Source organism: Penicillium hordei (assembly GCF_028827395.1).
Source record: "Penicillium hordei strain IBT 12815 chromosome Unknown utg000002l_segment0_segment0, whole genome shotgun sequence".
NCBI classification, from domain to species: Eukaryota; Fungi; Ascomycota; class Eurotiomycetes; order Eurotiales; family Aspergillaceae; genus Penicillium; species Penicillium hordei.
The window spans coordinates 4,424,640-4,445,440 of NW_026623143.1; the positions used below are offsets into that span (position 1 = coordinate 4,424,640).

General features: G+C 49.2%; 11 protein-coding genes across 11 annotated transcripts; 5 read left to right on the forward strand and 6 right to left on the reverse strand.

Annotated features, from left to right (window-relative positions):
* Positions 1 to 69: 69 nt before the first annotated feature.
* On the forward strand, positions 70 to 1,605 carry N7537_004990 (RNA-binding protein; the record flags this gene model as incomplete). Its single annotated transcript, XM_056896047.1, has 3 exons — positions 70 to 133; positions 192 to 834; positions 891 to 1,605. Exons 1-3 carry the CDS (start codon positions 100 to 102, stop codon positions 1,603 to 1,605), a joined length of 1,392 nt encoding a protein of 463 aa, XP_056755795.1. The 5' UTR covers positions 70 to 99.
* A 478-nt stretch (positions 1,606 to 2,083) lies between these two features.
* Positions 2,084 to 2,452, reverse strand: N7537_004991 (uncharacterized protein; the record flags this gene model as incomplete). Its single annotated transcript, XM_056896048.1, is given in 2 exon segments — positions 2,084 to 2,239; positions 2,252 to 2,452. The coding sequence occupies 2 exon segments, from the start codon at positions 2,450 to 2,452 to the stop codon at positions 2,084 to 2,086; spliced, it is 357 nt and encodes a 118-aa protein (XP_056755796.1).
* A 386-nt stretch (positions 2,453 to 2,838) lies between these two features.
* N7537_004992 (guided entry of tail-anchored proteins factor 1) lies at positions 2,839 to 3,637 on the reverse strand (the record flags this gene model as incomplete). Its single annotated transcript, XM_056896049.1, has 3 exons — positions 2,839 to 3,176; positions 3,258 to 3,444; positions 3,551 to 3,637. The coding sequence occupies 3 exons, from the start codon at positions 3,635 to 3,637 to the stop codon at positions 2,839 to 2,841; spliced, it is 612 nt and encodes a 203-aa protein (XP_056755797.1).
* Positions 3,638 to 4,017: 380 nt separating this feature from the next.
* On the forward strand, positions 4,018 to 5,088 carry N7537_004993 (uncharacterized protein; the record flags this gene model as incomplete). Its single annotated transcript, XM_056896050.1, has 1 exon — positions 4,018 to 5,088. The coding sequence occupies one exon, from the start codon at positions 4,018 to 4,020 to the stop codon at positions 5,086 to 5,088; it is 1,071 nt and encodes a 356-aa protein (XP_056755798.1).
* A 365-nt stretch (positions 5,089 to 5,453) lies between these two features.
* Positions 5,454 to 5,781, reverse strand: N7537_004994 (4F5 domain protein; the record flags this gene model as incomplete). The annotated part of the gene is made up of 3 exons (XM_056896051.1): positions 5,454 to 5,506; positions 5,580 to 5,664; positions 5,719 to 5,781. The coding sequence occupies 3 exons, from the start codon at positions 5,779 to 5,781 to the stop codon at positions 5,454 to 5,456; spliced, it is 201 nt and encodes a 66-aa protein (XP_056755799.1).
* A 1,136-nt stretch (positions 5,782 to 6,917) lies between these two features.
* N7537_004995 (uncharacterized protein) lies at positions 6,918 to 7,827 on the forward strand (the record flags this gene model as incomplete). The annotated part of the gene is made up of 3 exons (XM_056896052.1): positions 6,918 to 7,107; positions 7,160 to 7,401; positions 7,483 to 7,827. The coding sequence occupies 3 exons, from the start codon at positions 6,918 to 6,920 to the stop codon at positions 7,825 to 7,827; spliced, it is 777 nt and encodes a 258-aa protein (XP_056755800.1).
* A 404-nt stretch (positions 7,828 to 8,231) lies between these two features.
* Positions 8,232 to 9,416, forward strand: N7537_004996 (uncharacterized protein; the record flags this gene model as incomplete). The annotated part of the gene is made up of 2 exons (XM_056896053.1): positions 8,232 to 8,260; positions 8,312 to 9,416. 2 exons carry the CDS (start codon positions 8,232 to 8,234, stop codon positions 9,414 to 9,416), a joined length of 1,134 nt encoding a protein of 377 aa, XP_056755801.1.
* Positions 9,417 to 9,978: 562 nt separating this feature from the next.
* N7537_004997 (uncharacterized protein) lies at positions 9,979 to 11,612 on the forward strand (the record flags this gene model as incomplete). The annotated part of the gene is made up of 4 exons (XM_056896054.1): positions 9,979 to 10,108; positions 10,265 to 10,575; positions 10,639 to 10,926; positions 10,983 to 11,612. The coding sequence occupies 4 exons, from the start codon at positions 9,979 to 9,981 to the stop codon at positions 11,610 to 11,612; spliced, it is 1,359 nt and encodes a 452-aa protein (XP_056755802.1).
* A 543-nt stretch (positions 11,613 to 12,155) lies between these two features.
* Positions 12,156 to 13,529, reverse strand: N7537_004998 (putative lipase; the record flags this gene model as incomplete). Its single annotated transcript, XM_056896055.1, has 1 exon — positions 12,156 to 13,529. One exon carries the CDS (start codon positions 13,527 to 13,529, stop codon positions 12,156 to 12,158), a length of 1,374 nt encoding a protein of 457 aa, XP_056755803.1.
* Positions 13,530 to 14,960: 1,431 nt separating this feature from the next.
* On the reverse strand, positions 14,961 to 16,470 carry N7537_004999 (Ras-GEF domain-containing protein; the record flags this gene model as incomplete). The annotated part of the gene is made up of 3 exons (XM_056896056.1): positions 14,961 to 15,298; positions 15,350 to 15,566; positions 15,634 to 16,470. The coding sequence occupies 3 exons, from the start codon at positions 16,468 to 16,470 to the stop codon at positions 14,961 to 14,963; spliced, it is 1,392 nt and encodes a 463-aa protein (XP_056755804.1).
* A 576-nt stretch (positions 16,471 to 17,046) lies between these two features.
* N7537_005000 (uncharacterized protein) lies at positions 17,047 to 19,043 on the reverse strand (the record flags this gene model as incomplete). The annotated part of the gene is made up of 4 exons (XM_056896057.1): positions 17,047 to 17,978; positions 18,045 to 18,387; positions 18,442 to 18,712; positions 18,799 to 19,043. 4 exons carry the CDS (start codon positions 19,041 to 19,043, stop codon positions 17,047 to 17,049), a joined length of 1,791 nt encoding a protein of 596 aa, XP_056755805.1.
* Positions 19,044 to 20,801: the final 1,758 nt, after the last annotated feature.

Genomic DNA, 20,801 nt, shown 5'->3' on the forward strand with positions numbered 1-20,801 from the left:
CGGCTCACCGCCTTCCAAGCAAATCAGAGATGAAAAAAAAGTTTCCCGCAGATGATCGAGCAGCATACAGTCTCCAATTCGACACAACAAAACGTCAAAATGGCCCCCGATAAGAGAGTCTCAAAGCGCAAGGGTATGTGACATGTTTATGACCGGTGGAATCTCTTTTCATCTCACTAACACTACTACAGCTGCGCCTGTCGCCGCCGACTCGCCCGCCAAAAAAACCAAGAAGGTCGAGGCCAAGCCCGCTGAAGCAACCAAGGAGGCTGCTCCTAAGTCTATCTTGAAGAAGAATGAGAAGGGTACCAAGTCCAAGACAGAGAAGGCTGCTGCGCCGGCCAAGACCAATGGCGAGCCCACACGCCAGGTCAAGCCTCGCAAGCGTGCTGCCGACTTCCTTACCGACGAGGAAGCTGAAGAGCCCGTCACGCCTGTGAAGGCTGACAAGAAGGCCGAGAAGAAGCCCGCCGCTAAGAAGTCCAAGAAGGAGGATGCTGAGGCCGCCCCCGCTCCCAAGAAGGCTGCCGCGAAGAAGGCCGCCCCCAAGACCAAGAAGCCCGAGCCCGTCGTCGAGTCCGAAGAGGAAGAGGCCGAGGAGGATGTCTCCCCCGCTGATGAAAGCGAGGCTGAGAACGAGGGCGATGACGACCAGACTGAGGCTCTCATCAAGGGCTTCGAGAGCAGCGGTGACGAGGACGAGTCTGATGGCGAGGGTTACAAAGAGGGTGAACCCATCCCCAAGGCCCCAGACACCAAGAAGGCCGAGCGCAAGCTCGCCAAGCAGCTGCGCAAGAACGGCCCTCCCGAGGAGCCCGGCACTGTCTACATTGGGTGAGTTTCGACCGTAATTTCTGGCCAGTCTGAACCATCTAACATCCCATCCTCAGACGTATCCCCCACGGTTTCTACGAGCACCAGATGAAGGCCTACTTCTCCCAATTTGGCGAAATCACCAAACTCCGTCTCTCACGCAACCGTCTCACCGGCCGCTCCAAGCACTACGCCTTCATTGAATTCTCCTCGACCACCGTTGCTAAGATCGTCGCTGACACTATGGACAACTACCTCATGTACGGCCACATCGTCAAGTGCAAGTACGTCCCTAAAGAGCAGCTGCACCCCGAGGTCTGGAAGGGCGCCAACCGCCGCTTTAAGGTTACACCATGGAACCGCATCGAGAAGAAGCGTCTCGCGAAGGGCAAGACACGTGAACAGTGGTCGAAGAGCATCGAGTCCGAGCAGAAGAAGCGTCAGGCTAAGGTCAACAAGCTCAAGGCTCTGGGCTACGAGCTTGATCTTCCCCAGCTGAAGAGCGTCGATGATGTCCCCATCCAGGAGGCCCCCAAGGCCGTCAAGGCCGCCGAGGCCACTGAGACCACCGAGGAGCCTACCAAGGCCATCGAGGCCACTGCCCCTGTTGAGGCCCCTGCTGCTATTGAGGCTCCTGCTCCTACCGATGATACCCCCAAGAAGGCCAAGAAGGGCAAGAAGACAGAGACACCTAAGGCCGCTGCTACAGAGTCACCGGCTGCCAAGTCTCCTGCCGCCAAGGCGAAGGGAAAGGTCACTAAGAAGACCACCAAGACCAAGTCTAAGGCGTAAACGGGATCATGTAAAAATTGTTTGTAATTTCATTCATCAAGCCTTTTTGTCAAATGCATTGTGTTTTTTTTTTCCTTCATCAGTAAATTTCCTTTAGTACTACCTGAAACCTAAACCAGGATGAACAAGATCGCGAGCAAAAAAGGTGAACGGTGAAAGTATGGCAGTGGTTGATAGGGATCCCTCAGGTTAATCGGGCCTTTTTGCCCCCCCCTTGGGATAATATATCGGTCTCTGTATGTCCGCTTGTATCTCTACAGCGGAAAAAAACCCCTCCATTTTCCCTGACGTTTTTGTCTGACGTTTTACTTCTAGATGTCCTCCAGCATATCGCAAGCCCTAACCCGATCCGATGCCATCCACGCTAGTCCCAAGCAAGCCTAGCCCCATCACCTGACTAGTGCGAGAAAAATAAAAGCCACACCCCGAAGATTCCGTTTCCTTTTCTTCTCCCAACTCCTCGCTCGAAGAATCGCATTCAAAGCTCACACACAAAAGGAAGCCTCGCTCCCTTTTCCAATTTTGCTTTGGGAGAAAGTCCCCGGACACCCTGCGCTTTGGGTAAAACCAAAGTACCAAGCCAGGCACTGCGGAAACGCGCCGCCATAGAAGCAATTCGATAGCGGCTTACGCCCTATTCCCTCACGGTATCTCGTGCCACCCGACGGTTACATTTTACGATGTTTCTGGAAACAATGGGGTGTGTGCTGGGTCTCGGAGGGGGGAAGGATTGGTGGTAAAACACCTTTCCTTGTATTGGGTTGCCTTTCGTCATGTTCGGATAGTCATGCGATTGCCTCCTGTCTGCTTCCTCGGAAGTCGATGGAGGTAACTCAATGGGGCTCATTCTTGAGGCGAGGAGTTCCTTGGTCTTTTCTTTTCAAGAGTCTGTAGCTTATGGCAAAGCGGTGATGAGATGTTGTCTCGTCACAGAAGCCCTGTCACAGGGGCCGGACTCTTCTATCTTGCCATAGGCTATTATTTTTTTCATGTTCGCGTGATGATATACCAATCATAGAGTCAAGCACAGAGATCCCAAAGGATTGTTGACGATAAACGATTTAAAATTATCTGATGAACATTACATATCCTGTTTGTTAGTCTGAGCAGTTCAAATACCAATTCAATTGAAATGACTGATTAAAATGCAATATTCATAAGTAAATCGTAGCATTTCACTTCGTATAATACAACCGCTCCCGATGCAATATAGCTAAGCTCATGTTGTCGCGTTCACTGTGCCTTTCCCTCAGCACCGACAGGCACAGCCTCCTTCTGTACCTTCTTCTGGCCAACCATCTGCACCAGCAATGCTCCCACAACCTCGGCGGCGAGCGCAATGGTAGTCGCACAGACATTGCTCCAAACATGGATGCTGACGGATCCCAATGGGGCGCGCGGGAAGGACACAATCCATTGGACGTAGTACGGGAACCAGGCCTCGGGGAGCGGGAAGACAGGCGTCTTTGAGTACCAGAACTGCAGGAACATTTTCAATCCGTTTGTGCTGAGCCACCGGGCGATCTTCACGGTCCAGTCAAAGGAGGATTTCTGTGCGGTGAGCGTCTTGTCTGCAGAGAAACCATGGTGTTAGCAGTCCGAGCAACAGACATAAACAACGCCTCATGTAGCCTTGTGGCAGTGACACGTACTCAGCGCCTCGTATTCCTCCATGGTCTTGTCGTGTCGTCTCCTCGCCTTCGCCCACTTCGCAAACTCATCCTGGGAGCTTGTGCTGTTCATTTCATGCTTCTGCTCGAGGACTTGGCGCTTCAGCTGCTGCTGCTTGCGTGCTGTCCGCGAGGTCGGCGTCGGCAGTTTTAGGTAAAGGAGCCATAGCTGTATGCCAAAGAGAGTAGGTGTTAGCGTGTGGAATCACAATATAGGTGCGCGGTGGAGCCGAGAAGCTTCTCAAAGGCTACAAATAGGATTGTTGGACACATACAAGACCATCAATGGTACTCGCACCGATCGTATTCACTAGGTAAATTGCGACGTGCACAAAGAAGACCGTGAGAATGAGGGATAACATCGTGGTGGGGGCTGGCAAGACCGAGATGAGGCGTTAAATGCGACAGCACAGGCTCGGGGGGCCTGGAAAAATGCGACGGCGGCACAGTCAGCTGACCAAGCGAGTCTCTGGTAACTCGGCTGGGTGAGACTGGATATCCTGGCGAGATAGATGTTGGTTGCTTGTTGAAAGAGTGAATGACGTCCCTAGTTGTGGAAATGTGGAAATAACAGCGGACTTGGCCTTTCCGCCTTCACTGTATTATGGTCTACACCATCTTCTCTGCCGCTTTGCCTGTGGCAAGACAAATAAAACACATGATTATTTCAAAGAAAGAAATACATATGATGAGGTTTTGACAATCGATCCTCTCAATTTCCAGCACACAACCAAACCCTCAAATGTCCAACCCGAAAGATGCGTTCCAGGAACTTGTCCGCATCTTCTCATCTAGAGACAAGCAAGTCCTCGAGATCGAGATCATCCCACCAAGCCTAGGCGCTACATTCCTCCAGGATGGATGCTCACTGGGGATAACCAAGAAAGCACTAGTGCAGGCCTTCACGGTCGCACGCCAGCTCTTCTTCGACCGATTAATGCGTGTGTCCGAAGATGATCTCCAAACCACCTTTCCGATAGACGCTCAGTCTAGAGATGCAGACTCAGCTATTACAGAAGTTATGCTCCTCTTCGACTGCGAGCATCTCACAGCCTGCAACTGGCGCAAGCGCCGACTGCAGGCAGCTATGGCGCATTACCCTAGTATTTCAAACCAGACCTCTGCCGCGACAGAGTTGTTAGAAGCCGAACTTACCCTCATGTCGAGCTACCAGTGCTCACCACTCCATCGTCATACCAAGTCGCCGACGCTATGGCACCACCGGCTGTGGGTGGTTGTCCATCTGCTTCAAAGACGGCATTGGAGCTCTGAGGATCTGCTCAAACTGCAACAGACAGAATTGGATGTTGTTCTTCGCGCTGGAGAGCTGCATCCCAAGAACTATTATGCTTTCAGCTATATGCGACAGTTGGATGTGCTTCTCGCTGCTACAGTGGAGAAGACGACTGGGCAATCAACGTGGGAACCCCATTCAGCGCAGTCGGTTGTCGAACGGGTGGTTGCTTGGTGCTTGGCTAATCCACGCGATATATCGGGTTGGAGCTTCTGCCTGTATGTGCTGGGCAATGTTCCAGAGCAACAGGGTCAAGTGAATGCTCTTGAGAGAGTGATTAAATTTGCACTTGACGTTGGATGGGAAGGCGAGAGCCTTTGGACGTTCGTCGACCAAGCGTCGAGGCAATTTGGGCTTGAAAACGTGGTTGAGGATACCATGCTGTTGCACTGCGATCAAAAACCTAGATCCTGTGGTTCCCAGATGGCCCAAGACAGTCGACAGAAGACGTCATGGCAGACCTGGCTGGCCCAGGCGAGAGTATATTGGGTCGTAGACGACCAAGGGAAGAATACATAACCGGATGAGATATGAATGTATATACTCCTGTTTACGTGTTTACGATTACCACCAAAATTGCACCTCCATGATATTTCTCATGTGTCGTTGCCTCGTTTGGTTAGCGCTTTGGTATACATGCTTGGGCTAAATATGTGATGAACGTCAATGAGATTCAAACAAACGCCTCGCTAGACACCTAGCCCCCGGTTTTTGAAATGTGAGCATAGGCGGATGGTTCCGATCTTATCCATGAACCCAGCACCGTCCTTCACTCGTAGTACACCTTGCGATGCTACTCGGTGGGTTGTCTGTTTCGGGTGGTCGCGAAAAAGGTGTAGGGAGATGAGACTGACTGACGGGTTGGGTCGAAGGATTGAGGCGTATTATTTTTTTTTGCCTCCTCCTGCTGCTGCCTCGGCGGCTTTCTTTTCGTCCGCTGTAGAGGAGAAACGATCAGTAAGCCAGTCTCATAACGTGGGTTAGACATCTAGCGCATTGAGGATACACACCCTTCCTCTGCTTCTCGCGCATGATGGCAGCAGCATCATCCTTGCTCTTGGCGAATTCGCTACCGGTCTGGGTGTTCTTGTTCTTCTGTAGAAACGGTCAGTATGAATAAAGAGGAGAAGGGGGAGGGATAAGACGAACCGCGTTGCCCGCCTTCTTCAGGGCCTTGGCCCGATCGTTATCACGTTGATTACCCCGTGTCATGTTTTTTTTATGGTATTATCGCAAGAGTATCAAATGTAGTTGGGGGCGCGAAATATTTAGAGAGTGAGAGAAAAAGTTTGGAGGGGTCGGCCGCATTCCGGCGAATCACAGGGGTTCCACTCATCTACGAAGTACTTCACTATACACTTGTCGATATTCTTGATTCTTTGATTGAATTATTGGAGTATTAATTTTGTTATTTTATCCTGACTCATTTGATCGGCAACTATGTGCTGGCTGTGATTGGGCTATATTCTTACCTTGTTTCAACTTTGGCTTTCTACTTCACCCTGGCGCTTCGCTCCAAGCCCTACCTACAATATATTTTGCCCTAAAATAATTTTGCCCTTCATATATCTTGCCAGATTCACCTTGATACACGTATTATCTAGAATCCTTTGAACTATATTCATCAGGCAATAAGGCAAGTTTGAGGTAAGCAGAAATGAAACACGGGGCACACAGGGGAAAGAAGGGCGACTTGTAGCCGCTCACTAGTTTCAGCATGGTCGAGTATCCTCCACTAATGACCAGTCATTTGATTACATCGGGTCCTAGTTGAGATCTCAATGCCAGAATGTAGGTAATTAGGCTTGTTCCGGTTACAACCCCGATCTCTGCGCTTAAAGGTCCCTATTTATTGCCTAGATTGCAACAATGAAACACCACCCGCAGTATTGCAGGATATCTCTGCCACTGCAGAGATGGGGTGAAGAACCCTGCCGATGTTTTTATCTAGGACTCAAATTAGATACATACCATTTGTGTGGTTCTTCCATACGTTTCAAGTCTATTCATAGAAAAAAGTACTATCGCCTTTGTTGGGAGCATACATCTAGGCTGCGGCACCTCAATAGCCATTCTTCCATAGATGCCTTTCTTCATTGTCGCTACCATTTATCCTTTTCTTTTGACTTTGTCTTTCTTTATTCTTTTCTTGCCCTCGAGTTGATCTCATTCTATCGCATTGTTCCATTCTTTCATTGGAATATCAAGCTTTCTGCTGGACAGTCGCTTTCTTCCCTCTTTTAATCTCAACCCTCCCCCAAATCTACTAACAGACAATCTTCTATACATCCTCGACAACGAGTATCTACCATTCTTGACAAGTGCAAAAACAGGCCTGTGCCTCAATCATGATGACTCGCTTGCGTGAATCCCTGGCCGGTCCAGGGTACGTGATCTTGAACGTTATTCGCGTTCTCAACATTATCACTTTTATGGACCTTATAGCTGCTTGTGCAGTTTTGCTGGCCAAAATCGATATGCTCAACAGCTTCTTTTTCTTCGAGGCGGTGACCCATGCCGTGGTGGCTCTGGTTAGCCGTAAGTATAGGCTTTCCTTCCATGTTTGTGATATAATTGCTAACGTTGGCAGTCTTCATGATCATCTCGGAGCTCCCCATTCTGCAATGTTATTTCGATGATCACTGGCCGATGTTCGGGCAAGAATCTAGCTTCTACTCTCTCGGTGGGATCATGATGATCCTAGGTGTAGCAACACTGGGCAACCTGAACACCAAGGCCATGACCCAGGAAGCTATTGGAATGAATTTCTGGCAAATCATCGTCTCCGCCGGCATCCTAGCAATGATAGTTAGTGTGGTGAACGTTTTGGCAGTAAGTACCGATATCAAATCCCCCCAATTCGTCCAATGTATGTATTTTCTTAGCCTAATGCTAAACCATTTCTCCCGACAGAGTTACATCTTCAGCGACCCCGAGACTGGCGTCAGTGCCCGCCAGGTGCGGGTAGATGGCGCTGTCGCACCACAAAAGGCAATGAGCCGGACCAGCAGTCACCGCACCCTCCATTTGAGCGTGAAGCGTGAGGAAACTCTGCCCACCTACACTCGTCAGAACCCTGTCAAGCGTGCCACCAAGCGTCTCACCGGCCGGTTCCCGCTCAAGATCTCCAAGCCCATGAACCCGACCCTCGTTCAGGAGAATGACGCCGCTTCCTCCAAGTATTCTCGTGACTCTGCGGAGATTCGTCCTCCCGACCTCGCACACCACCCCGCTATGTACTCGGGCCACATGGTTTGAGCTGGTTGACTGGTCAACTGGGTCAAAAATGGTGTTATTATGAAGGAAAGAAAGACTTGCGTTGGTTGAATCAGAAATCTTGCGTTATTGCGATGGGCGCACTCGGCGCTGTTTTATTCCCCTCTTTTGCTTTTTGATTTTTAGTGTTTAACGAATATAATTGAGACATCGTCTTCATATGACCATTTGTAGTGTGTGTTATTAATAATAGAAGGGGAAGTAGTTACAGTACATTAGAATAGTAAGTGGTTGAAGGGCAGTTTCCAAAAAGGACGGACCCACGTTTGGCCCCGACTTCAATGAAACGACATATGACATTCGAACACTCTTACACCTTTCTTTCGTCGAAACTCGATTCAACCTATTCGTGATTCCGATGAAGTAAGGCCCATATTCTGGCAAATATGGCTACACTCGCAATCTCCTGGGGAACGTAAGTCTTGAAGCTCTCTCTACATCCGCAATCTATCCTGACCATGAATAGCGTCAAATCACTCCTCATATTTTTCGGCCCAGTCATACTCCCACGCCTAATTACTGCCTATCGGAGTCTTCGTGTATCCATCGCGAGTCGGCCACCGCCGCGTCCTCTCCCTGCCGCGCCCGGTCGCGCGCTGAACATCTTATTCGGTGGCATCGTCTTCTTTCTACTCCTAAGCCTACCTTTCAACCCTCACGCACCCGAACCCAACATCTTCTCCCAGACTCGCTCTCGTCTAAATACCCCTACCGATGTCATCTTCAACCGTCTCGCCCGGCTTCGGCCAGATAACTTCCTCACCGAAGCCGACAACCTCCTTCAGTCCAAGTTCACCTCTCTCGGTGCCCGAAAGGTGTACCTGACCTATGGTCCCGATGCCCTAGTATCATGCCAATACTGCTCTTTTGACGACCTCTACACATACCTCATGTACTACCTCCCATTTCATGTGTTGCTACCGCACCTCGGGCACCTGCTGCTCCTCGGCGTGGCCACATCCGCGCCCATCGCAGGGCGCGAGGCCTCTCGCTGGCGCATAAAATTCACCCTAGCCGGGCTTGTCCTCGCAGCAATCGACATCTACATCATGGCTACCTACGACGCGATCCAGGGTGCGCCACGTTCTGTGCGCGCGGGCCAGACACCGCCCTCCGGCATCTACCACCACATCACGCTCCTGCGACCGCTGGCATTCGTGATCTGCGATGTGATCTGCTCAGTTGTACTCTGGCTCTCCGCGACTAACCGGTTCTTTTTCAAACCGCCCTCCACAGTCCAGCAGGTTGATGAGGCGGTATCGATGGCCGTGCAGACGCTTGTGGGCGCAAATACGAAACTCCATGCTGCGAGCGTTACTCGCAATGCGGTGGTTCGAGATTCGACTCTGAAGCATCGAGATGATTTGTACTGGCGAACTATGGTGAGTGCCGAGAACCCCACCCAGGGGCCTGGAGAAGGTGGGGAGCAGATCCTCAACAATATTTGGGAGGAGGAAGAAGTTGCTAGAGCTATGTCACGGGTAATGGCTGGGCAAGGTGGAATTGATTTGGCTCAATTGGGGGTTAATGCTAATGATTTTGTGCGGAATGTTACGGAGGGTTTAGAGTGACATGTATCATTTTAATATACATCGTACATACGTATATGGATCTATTATTATCCCATTTTTTCTTCAACGTGCCAAGACCATTGACTGGTCAAAAGAAGTGTAAATAGACCGGAAATGGTAGACTGTTGACATCTACCCCAATACAGAATTCAACCCAGAAAATCTTATATATCCATCAAGTCAATATAGATCTTGATTGAGTGCATGCACCTCATACATCCAATCATCAATCTCGAGATTCAACATTTAACGAGGCGGTGAGTGGAGCGATGATCGTCGTGAAGAGATGAAACGAAGGTTGAACCACGTTCCCCCTCTATTCCCTCCTTTTTTTCTTTCAAATTATTCTCTTGCACTTTGACACTGTTGCTTTTCACGTTCCTGGTTGAACGAGTCAAGTTTAGAAAGTAAATAAGGCTCAGATGAGGCAGGTCCCACATCCATCTCGGCATTGATCACTTTGGCTCGTTTCCCGGTTCTCGACCCTCCCGGCCCTCGATCCTCTCCCACGGCCCTCCGTGGAATTTCAAATCCCTTCCACAATATTGGTGCTCTCTCCACCATGGCAGACACAGTTGTGCCATCGCAACCTTTACCAGGGCTGAAGGCGCGCAATGCCTACGTTTCACCGAGTGGATTGCGCCCAGCCAAGGAGACCACGTTCCGTGAATGGGTGGTTGCCAACCAGATCGGTATGAAGAAACACCTCAATCCTTAGATTAATATGGAGATAAAGACACGGCCGGTACCTGACAGAGTCGCTGCGCTCCTCATTCAATCCTCGGGATATGCGAAATCCCCCACATCCTGATAATACCAGTAAAGCTAACACCAATCTGCTTCTCTAGGAATCTCCATGACCATCCTGGCTATGTTACTGGCTCTTCATAACCTCTACCCCTCCCTCCGCCCATATACGCAGCCATTCTTCCAATTGTCCTATTATAACGAATCCTCGAACTCATACGTGCAGGGCTGGGACGATGTCTACTTCGTCATCAGTACTGCCATCGCACTCACCGGTATCCGCGCTATCGTCATTGAATGGGTCCTGCAACCACTGGCGCGCGCTTGCGGTTTAAAGCGCAAGGAGTCAATTCGCATCGCTGAGCAGGGTTGGCAAGCTACGTACTATTCGTTCATCTGGGGAATCGGATTGGTGTGTTTGGCCCACAGATATTTACCTGGGACTATATAACTAACTGTTGATTCTACGCTACAGTACCTGTGGAAGACGTCATACTATTGGGGCGATTTCGCCGCTATGTGGTCGCAGTGGCCCGCCCGTCCTCTGTCCGGTTTGATGAAGTGGTATCTTCTCGTTGAGCTGGCATTCCTCGTGCAGCAGATCTTCGTGGTCAACGTGGAAGAGAGACGGAAGGATTATTTCCAGATGCTTTCCCACCACATTATTACCAGTGTTCTCCTGGGCTCTGCCTACATCTACGCCATGTACAATGTGTCCAATGTAGCGCTATGTCTCATGGACATTGTGGACTTCGTGTTACCGGTTCGTCAACTACTATTCTTCCAAGTGCTCCTAAACAGCTACTAACATCTCCACAGACTGCGAAGATTCTCAAGTACTCCAAGTTCGAAACAGCCTGCAATGTTGGCTTTGGCCTCTTCGTGGGTATATGGTTCATTACCCGACACATCATCTACCCCATGGTGTGCTGGTCCGTTTATTATGATCTCCCCCACGAACTCACCTATGGCTGCTACGCCGGTTCCACAGGCGAGTTCATCTCAGCGGAGGCCCCGAATGCCTTCGCATACATGCTTGGACCATACTTCAGTTTGGACAACCCCATTTGTTTCAACCCCACTCTGAAATGGATCTTCTTATCCTTCCTGTTGATCCTCGAGGGACTGTCCATTGTGTGGTTCAGCATGATTGTCCGTGTTGCCTACGGTGTGGTTTGTGGCCGTAACGCCGAAGACACCCGCAGTGATGAGGAAGATGAAGACGAGGCGGAAGTGGAAAACCAGACCCCATCCCACGTACCAGCACATCTGGCTGCTAAGGAAGGTACCCCTATCGACGCACTCGAAACCGCAAACGCCCCGGGCTTGGATCGTCGGCGGTCCAACGGCACTGCATCGGTGCGCGCGCGGGGACGTGGCCGTGTTCCTTTCGATCCGAGTGATCGAAAAGCTCTCTTGGGCCGCATTGGATGCGAAAAGCCTACGTAGATTCCCGCTTTCCATTTAACATTTTCTTTTGACAAAATTTGATGACTCCCATTTCGAGTTGCTCCCTTGCATGCCATGCCTCTGTCCACATACTGTGCCGTGAAACTCATTTTCCGGGTGAGATTGTCGAATAGCCACTGGCCATACAATGGAGTGCCCGAATTACGATGAACTGCTATTTCCAATGTCGTTTGCGGCACATCGTTTTTCAGTCTGCTTGCCGGGTCTTATATCCATTTTATTTTTGTTTTCTTCATATTCATACTCATTGTTATGTCGCCACTTGCCGGCTGGCGTCGGGGTGGTTTCCTGATATGCTTTTTTGTTGCCGTGATGATCTCTACGGACTTGCAGTTTTGTTCTAGAGATCAACCCAATAATACCGAATGGAAGCATTTGGCCTTGTACATGTACCATAGAGGCTTGTCCGGTATGAACTTATAGATTTCCTTTGGGTTGAATACGGAATATAGCGTTGCCTTTAACCTCAACTCCGTAGTCCCCGACCTTCATAACCCGAAACCCATTACAGCCCAACCTCTCCTAGTGATGAACATAGCCCCGAAGTGGCGGCTCCTCACTCCCATTATTATATCCATACAACAAGACATCAAGCACCCCAACCACATTCGACACAGCCTCCATCCCTAAAAAATCATTCACGTCTAAACCAGGCGCAATCGACTCCCCACAAACAGCACCAAGATCAATCCTCTCCAATCGCCCAGGCCCATCATGAACCAAAGCATCAACAAACAAAGCATACGCCAACGGATGAACCAACATAGCCGAATGCGAATAATCCCCCCCAGCAGCACGCCCCGCACAAGCAATCTGCACCTGCACATTCGACACCCCAACCCCACGCACATCCTCCAGCGCCGCAGAAGCCCATCCTCCACCCTGAGGCTGGACAATAATATCATTCCCAGAGTACACGCTCGTCGTCGGCACGAACGCTGAATCCCCGCCCTCACCACGCAGAGCCCGAATAAACCCGGTGTCATACCCCTGCTGCTGCACAGCCGGCGAACAAAACGGTTTGGCAAGCGCGCAGAGCGTGGCAACAAGCGTCCCGTGGAAATCACCACTCACAGCCATGAAATCGCTTACCGCGGCTCGTGTCGACGGCCAGTATTTCAGCGCCCATCGTACATCTAAGCTACCTTGTGACCAGCTTAGCACTCCGATAGGACGCTGCGAGAGTCCAGAAATGTAGTTTATTGCGTATGCGACGTGCTCTGCGTTGCTTTGGATGTCACCTAGTGAGTTTCCCGGGATATTAACCCATACTGGGTCTGTGTGTGGGTTTGCCGTGAAGAGCTTCGCGTAGTTGAAGTAGTAGGTGCTGCCGGCTGGGTCGGCGGTTCCTGGGACTAGGAGGACGGGGGTTTTGTTGTTTTTGCCGTAGGAGAAGATTGGGGGGATGTGGATTGCGCTGCGGAGGGTTTCTTCGGGGATGTCGTAGGGTGCATCCGAGAAGGACCTTGTTGGATGGATTCGTGGACTTGGGTCTTTTGTGTTGTTGTTGGCTATGGAGTTTATTTTGTAGTTTGTTATGCCGTTGAGGATGTCGATGATATTTGTTGGGACTAGGCCTAGGGATACTATGTCGATGGCATTTTGGAGGCTTGTTCGGTCATTGGTATGTGGAATTGAGGAAAGGACTGAGAGGCCTTCTTCAATTGTTGAGACTGGTTTGATCTTGCCTGTTGTCATGTCTGATATCTTGGATTCGAGCTGATATAGCTCTTGGTATATGCCCCCGCTGAAGGGAGTGCAACTTGTGGATGTGTTGAATAACTTGTCGAAGATATCTGGGACATTATGAGCTTCTTTCGAAGTATACAAAGGCACTGGATTGCTAAGTGATACTGATGCAAAGAAGATAATCCGAAACACTTGGTGGCAACGCATTGTGATGCTTGGCTCCTGGGTTAGGGCTGGCTATCTACCTATGGGGTTTGACATGATAAAGACTGATGTTTTATAGACAAAATTATATCCCGTCGGAGCTCAATCAACATACGTTTTGTACCATATCCGACGGCTTATTAGATATGAGTTTTTATTTCAGCTCCAGACACGTGTCTATGCATATTGTATCTCACTCCTCGTATTTGAGAACACGCAAACGCGCCGATAATAGTGTGAATGCTTGATAGGTAATGCACGGATCCCTCTAAAATGTCGGAGCCATCCCATGCTTCTCATGCTCCGTCGTCCTAATAAGGTCCGAGCACCGGAGTTTCTTTTGTGCTTGTGTATCCCGAAATGAATATAAATCAGCTCGGTGAGGGTCTGCTGCAACCTAATTCTGGAGAATAGGATAGACAGCTAACACCATTCCATACACCAACTGCTCGAGCCACAACCTAAGACGGAAGGAATTACAGCCAAAGGAGCTCATATCCACCGCAAGTGCATCTTACAGCAGGACTCATTTCTGATCAATCGAATTGATTCTATGATGAATGGTCTGGCCGCAGCTTTGGATTTCCCCGTATCATCGCGCTGAATCTAAAGACCACACCGTGTCTTCTTCTAGTCGTACTTCGGATTAATGCCGATTAGCATGAGAGGGTAAACATCCTTTCTGAGCCCATTGTAGACGTGGTGATGAATCGCAATTGGGTCATCTAAATATAATTAAACAAGTCTCAAACCACTTTTCACAATGACGTCTTCCAGCGGAGTGGTTCTGAAATGGCGCCTAGGTGCATCTGTGAAGTGGGGATTGTCGCTAGATCAGTGAACAAGGGGTGAAGGAAGGCAAACACAGCCAGGTGCCAATGTCTTCTGGTCCAATTAGCAGCCGTTTGGCCAAGAGGATCTCCAATCCAGGGCGAAGCGCCATGTTGCACTAATAGCTTGACAAAATCCAATGAATCCTTCCCTGTAGCGTAATGAAGAGGGGACCATATTCCGCTATACATATATCTAGACTCTCTTGCAATCCAGAAAGTATGGTGTCTATTCGTTCCGTATTGATACATCAGCTCGAAGCTGGGCCATTTGGTCAACCGTAGTGAGGTTTTTGGACATTTCTTTGGTGAAACAGATACATGAATATCGAATGGGAAGCATGGTTAAAGCCCAAAGAATCCCGGGAATCACGCGCGCGCTTCTAAGGAAACATAGACCCCGAAATGTCCATGTTAGATTACAAGTGTTCAGTTCAGGAGCCCGCCCGCTGCACGCTCGTCTGACAGACAGACGGTCCTACAGTCTACAGTACTTCCGTTGAGCGCTAAATGTTCAAACTGAAGATCTGCACAAACTAGCTTCAGCTTATTCAATGCCACATGGTAAAACAAAGAATTTTATAGTTTGAAAATCATTAATCAATCAATCATCCAGGACCATGCAGGCGACTACCATAGACGCGAACATGCCTCCTGTGGGGGTATATAAATCCCGGGGTCTATTTCCAAGATCCCGGCCGCGAGGGTCCAGCTCACAACTTCTATCCCACATGTCATGTATATCAACAGCCGATTGCAACTGAGTCGCAAGATATTCTTGCAACTCGGGCACTGGTTGTAAAGCATAAGGGGCTTCTTTTAAACGCTGAATCTCATGGATGGTTGATGCTAACATAGTATATTTGTGGAAATTGATGAGCCCTTCTGGTGTCGTATCTGGGTTCCCATCTTCAATGAAGGTCAAATCCTTCAAAAACAACCCTGTTGTATGGTTAATCATCGGCAATTTCAATAGTTAACGATATAACTGACCAAGAAATGGAACGCATGGTGCCATTGCAACCCGCAATTTGTCCCGATAGGCCTGGTAATTGTGTGCATTGGATGTCATGGCTTGTAAGGGCCTTAGTGTGTTGCAACTACGTTCGGTAACCATTGCCCAAGTGCGAGCAAGCCGGTAGACGGGTGCGCTTTCCAAGCCTGCCAGGATAGAGACTACCGCGGAGTAATTTTGGAGTTGATGACATGTCTGTAATAGCTGAAAATTAGCATACAGGAAGACCTACAAGGGTGAAGCTATAGAGGTTACAACGTACGTTGGCCACATTGACTAAATGCCCTACCACCTGAGTCCGCTTTTTCAAATCCGATTCTGCGAGTATTAGGGTGCCAACCCAATTAGAGAGCTGATTGAAATACCGAATCAAGGCCCTGATGTTTGGAGCGAGCTCGGGTGCACTGGAGCCCTCTTTCTTTTGCCAGTTTTTGTTTAACAATTCGTCACGTTGTACCTTGCCAAACATATGTGCTTCCATGATAGTCAGTTGCCGGGCAATCTCCGTGGCATCGATTTTGAGAAACTGGAGTTTGTCTAATTTCCGTGGTAGAATTGGCTTTGGCTGGGTTGAGATGGACGATAGTGATCTTCTATTGCAATCGAACCCGGCAAGTCGGCGCTGAATGATCGTGAGCAGTTGTTGTGTCGCGCTTGTCTCGGTGGCATCCGTGGCGCGTTTTGCAAATGACTGTAGTATTCGCAAACTGCGATCTGTATCAATGCCTTTTGGCTCAGACCAGAAATGTTCGAGCCATTGCTTCAGAATATTTATCACGCGTAATCGAATCAGTGGCTTTATCTGGGTCGACCATTCTGTAGTCTGGGTGGCATTTAATATGGGAGGTGGGCAGTCAAATCGATCGATGAGGAGCTCAAGGAGCTCTGCCCCAGAGGTAAAATGTCTATAAGTGGTGAGGAATATTCGGTTGAAGGAGCCGTCGAGCTTGTCGTGGCGCGTCAAATTTTCCACCAGCGCATGGAGAGTTCCGGCCTTAACAACCTCCACCCTTCCGTCGTACTGACAGACGAGTTTTTCCGGAAGTGTGACGTCGTGGGATCCAGAGTCCCTCCGCTCTTTTGTATCTGCCTGGTCCATCGCGAGGAGAAAGCCATGGAAGATTTAAACCAGTTGTCATTCGAATCGCACATCTGCTTGGATCGCTGTGGTCACATGGCATTGTGTCTGAACTGCGGTCAAGGGAATGGCCGAGAGATTGATAATGTCATTTGCGTAGTGGGGTATTTCCGCAGGACCAGTGTGCCAATGAGGCACCCCACTAGTAGCCCAGGTTGATTTCTGGTCCTAAGAACAACCCCGACCCATCGTCCGACCTCGGATTGAGTTCCCTAACCGACCATCGGCATTTTGCTTAGCCGCTCCTGCCACGGACCCACCTTTAACCGCTTTTGGCCAGGATCGGAGAGGTTTGAGTTATCTGATCCGAAACTTAGTGGGAGCCTTGGGAAACTATAAGTTTATTGGCGGAAAGAGGGCCCCGCCGCATCATTTATTTTCGTCTGTGCCACGCGGTCAGATCCATTATCCCACATTTAGAACTCTCAAGGCTGAGGCGGTTTAATTGTTCATGGTCACAGGTAACTGTAGCAGAGGTTGAAGAATCTCATTCCCAGAGACGTAAAATTTTATATTATCTTTATACTGGTTGTCTTCCTAAAAGACTGTACCCCTCACCTGCGACTTCCTCTTCAAATTGATATCCTTCATCAAAATTGTCCATGGAATCGCCAGAACTATAATACCACACCCGACAGAAAGTAGGCGAAGTTCGGAGTAGGCGTAGGCCTTCTGGATAGCCAGCCTGGTGGGGCTTCCGATAGGATAACTGAGTTGCGTGACGAGATCCTCGTAGATGTTGTTTAAATTCGGCAAGGCTGAGCCCGGAAGGTATCGGAGAAGAGCTTTCAGGTATGTGTTTTGCCAGATGACGGTACTGATGGTAAGACCCGCACTATCGCCAATAGTGCCAACCACATTCAACACGGCCAGCGCTGTAGCGACGTGTTGGTGGTCGACAGCCGCTAGGATAGCAAGCTGCTCCACAAGAATGAAGGTTGCGCCACCGATAGCGAGGAAGACTTGGCACATAACTTGGTAGCCAACATGTATATTAGGTTGGCGGAAGTATATCATCAAGCCCTGTGCGAGGATATAGAGCGGGATGGCAATATATAGAGTCCACTTGTAACGACCAACTCTCCGAATTAGCCAACCCGTGGCTAGTAATAGCACACCAGAGACCATATCGAAGATATTGACGATATAGTTGGAAGTGGTAATGGATAGGTCGTTGTTAACCTGCAGCCAAGATGTGAAGTAGTAACTCCAGCAATAGTTCGAGAGCTGGTAGGTTGCGTCCAAGAGGACTGCACCAACAATAGTGCGGTTCGTAAGAAGTCGCCACTCGAACAGAGGTACTGGAGCCAGCCACCTTTCCCAAATCGCGAACAAGAAAAGCATACAAAACCCGACCACAAGCATAGCAATAATATAGCCAGAAGCCCAATTATCGGTCGCGTAATGGGCGAGGTCAAAAGGAAGCTCAAACAACACAAGACCAACAGTGAACAGGAAGACACCAAAGACTGGTACTTTAAATTAGATCCCGCCTTCTTTCGTTGGGGATAGGAATCAAAAAGCAGAGTGCTTACCATCAAACTCAATAGTCCAATGACGGATGCTTTCGACCGCCGTGCGACCACTCGGTCTCTTAATCCGGTAGCCTTCTTTCTCCGCCTTATACAGGTTGTACTTCAGCATAATGTATAGCGGGGCCGCCACTATAGGAACGACGATTGCCCAGCAGCCAAGGCCCCATTTCCAGGAAACATGGTGGTAGAATTCGTTTGCAACCTTTGGTCCCGCAAATGCTGTGATAATGTATGGGGAGGAGGTGAAGGCATAGGCGAACGCACGGTTTCTCAGGGTTGAAACGTCGGCTGTCATCACATCGACTGCGTACTCCATACCGTAGAAACCGGTATAGTAGAAGACCTTGCATGCCAGTTAGCATTGTATACTCAACAGCACGCCATTGTTGGAACTCACGTTGGCGGCACAGTAGATCTCAAAGCTATTACAGCTCGCCATGAGAACCAAGCCGATGGTTAAACATATGACCATCAAGAGAAACCCTTCTGCACGACCCCATACATCCATCATTTTTGCGACAGGTAAATAGGTGGCAGCTGCAAAGACATCACCCAGAGCTGTGGGAACCGCAGACAGCGAGTGTGCTTTGAATGAACTTGTCACATAGGGGTTCAGGGTAACGATAACCGTAGATTGAAACGCATTCGCAAAATAAAGGAACCAAATGCTATTGGAGTCGTGACATCAGTGTCTGTCGGAACATTGATAACGGTATTAAATGCGCGACACAAAATACAGTGATTGAGAACATACTTGATGAAGAATGCGATCAGCGCACCCCTCGTCCACGTCATCGTCACGGCCTCGACATCTTGAACACCATGCTGGGCATTCCCATCAGGTATCTCCTCAAGCGCCACGGAGCTGGCAGGACTCCGAGCGCCATCCTTTCCAGCATCATGGGCTGTGTTCTGTGCGAGGGGGTCATCGTCATTGCCTTCAGTCGACATGCGGCGGAACACAATTCGCGCTCTTCGAATCAAAGGGCGAACACCCATGATGGTTGACTGTAGAAGTCAAAATTTGTCCAGAGGTCGGGCTAAATCAGGTCAGACCACATGTGGACACACAGGGCATTATTACCCTTATAGTAAACAAACACCGAAGTCGGATTTCGTATTTTCCTTGTGACTAACTGGAAACTAACTGGTCACATACTGCACGGGCTGTTCCTGGACATGTGGAGATTTGATTCCTAGTGCCCTCTCTACTGGCGGTTAACAGAAAGAAAAAAAAAAAAAAGATAAGATCCTATGTGCTCGTGCGTTCGTGGGCCGGCCCACGCCACTTTTCCTTGTCGATCGGAAATTGCGCATTATCCACAGAGAATCCACTGGTAAATCATTCCCATCCTATCAGAGAAAGTTGCATGATAAATAGGAAAGGCCGGACAACCTAAATTGGAGCAAATTAGAGAAAATTTTACGTTTTAAGCTAGGGTTTCACCCACAACCGCAAGAGATACCTTGGCTTCGCCTGCCCGAAGTTGGCCAGGCGTATGTTGTACATAGATCAAGTGAGATAAGACCCGCATATGAAGGCATTTGCTGAATAGCGTGTAATTGAGGGTGGGGTGGCATATTTCTTTTTCTTTTTGCTCGCTTACGAGCCGATCCTTTTGTCATTTCTTCGGCGAGTTTCAGCTAACCCATCAGCCAGACTATCGATCGTGTTGTCGATGTTCACGAAGTACAATTTTCAATAGGTCAAACACGAAGATGAATGAGGATCATCACCCAAGCTAGTCAATATAGTTTTGGACTTGTTTATGCGCCTTCATGGTCTATATGTGACGATTTTCAGCTCTCAACCTGAGTCCCCGAGCCTACAGCTCTTCCCCGACAGCTTTGCTTTGTTCAAAAAATCCACATCTAAATTATGTTCTTCCGCGAGTATCGCCCGGGCCGGAGTATTTTCACCTATAGCGTGTGTGGCTATCTTGTGGGCTTGTAGAGCGGCTCATAGTCGTGCCTGGAGGCAGACGCATCGGATTCCTCAAAGGATCGACATGGGAGTGGGTGTTCGCTCGCCTGAACAAGTGTGGAGTCAGCCTTTCCCAGAGGCACAATTCTAACAAAGTGTTGACTCGGTTCATTTTAACACAAATGAGGGCAAGGGAAAAAGGTAAATAATTATGGCCTTCTCTCAGTCGAGAAAAAGGAGAGTAGAATATAGGAGCAAACACCCCTGAAGGCGAGGGATCTGATATTTTCTAAAAGCCCGAAGAATTAGGCTTCAGCGTATGCTACATATGACCGAATTCATCCTTGCCGATCAAGCATGCAGTGGCTATGAACCAACGAATACCCCTCCAAAACCATGAAGCCCACCCAGCCTTCAGCGCACACGCAGAATGGGAATAATCGAAAGGAAAGGCAAAATGGAGGTCGAAAGACTCTCCCCATCTCGTTGAAATGCATTAGTCCATCAGACTGACTGTGTTATACGTCCTCGTAGTCCTGATAGTACTGTTGCCGTGTTGTTTGCTCGTATTGGAGGACCGGTATCTGCTTATGTCGAGTATATCGTCCTCATAGCGGGCTATAGACCTCCACACAGGCTCAAGATTGAGCCTCGTGAGAGGTTAGTGATGCGTGGCGTGCGAGTGATTCTGCGTATTCCTCCCTCTGATAATCCTCAGATATACACTCGCATTAATCCCAAATTGGTTACATATACGAGTTTGAGTTCTAAACTCAAACATTTCCACCGATACAAGGACGTGAGGTAAGAATATGTTGTTCCGAAGTGCTAGA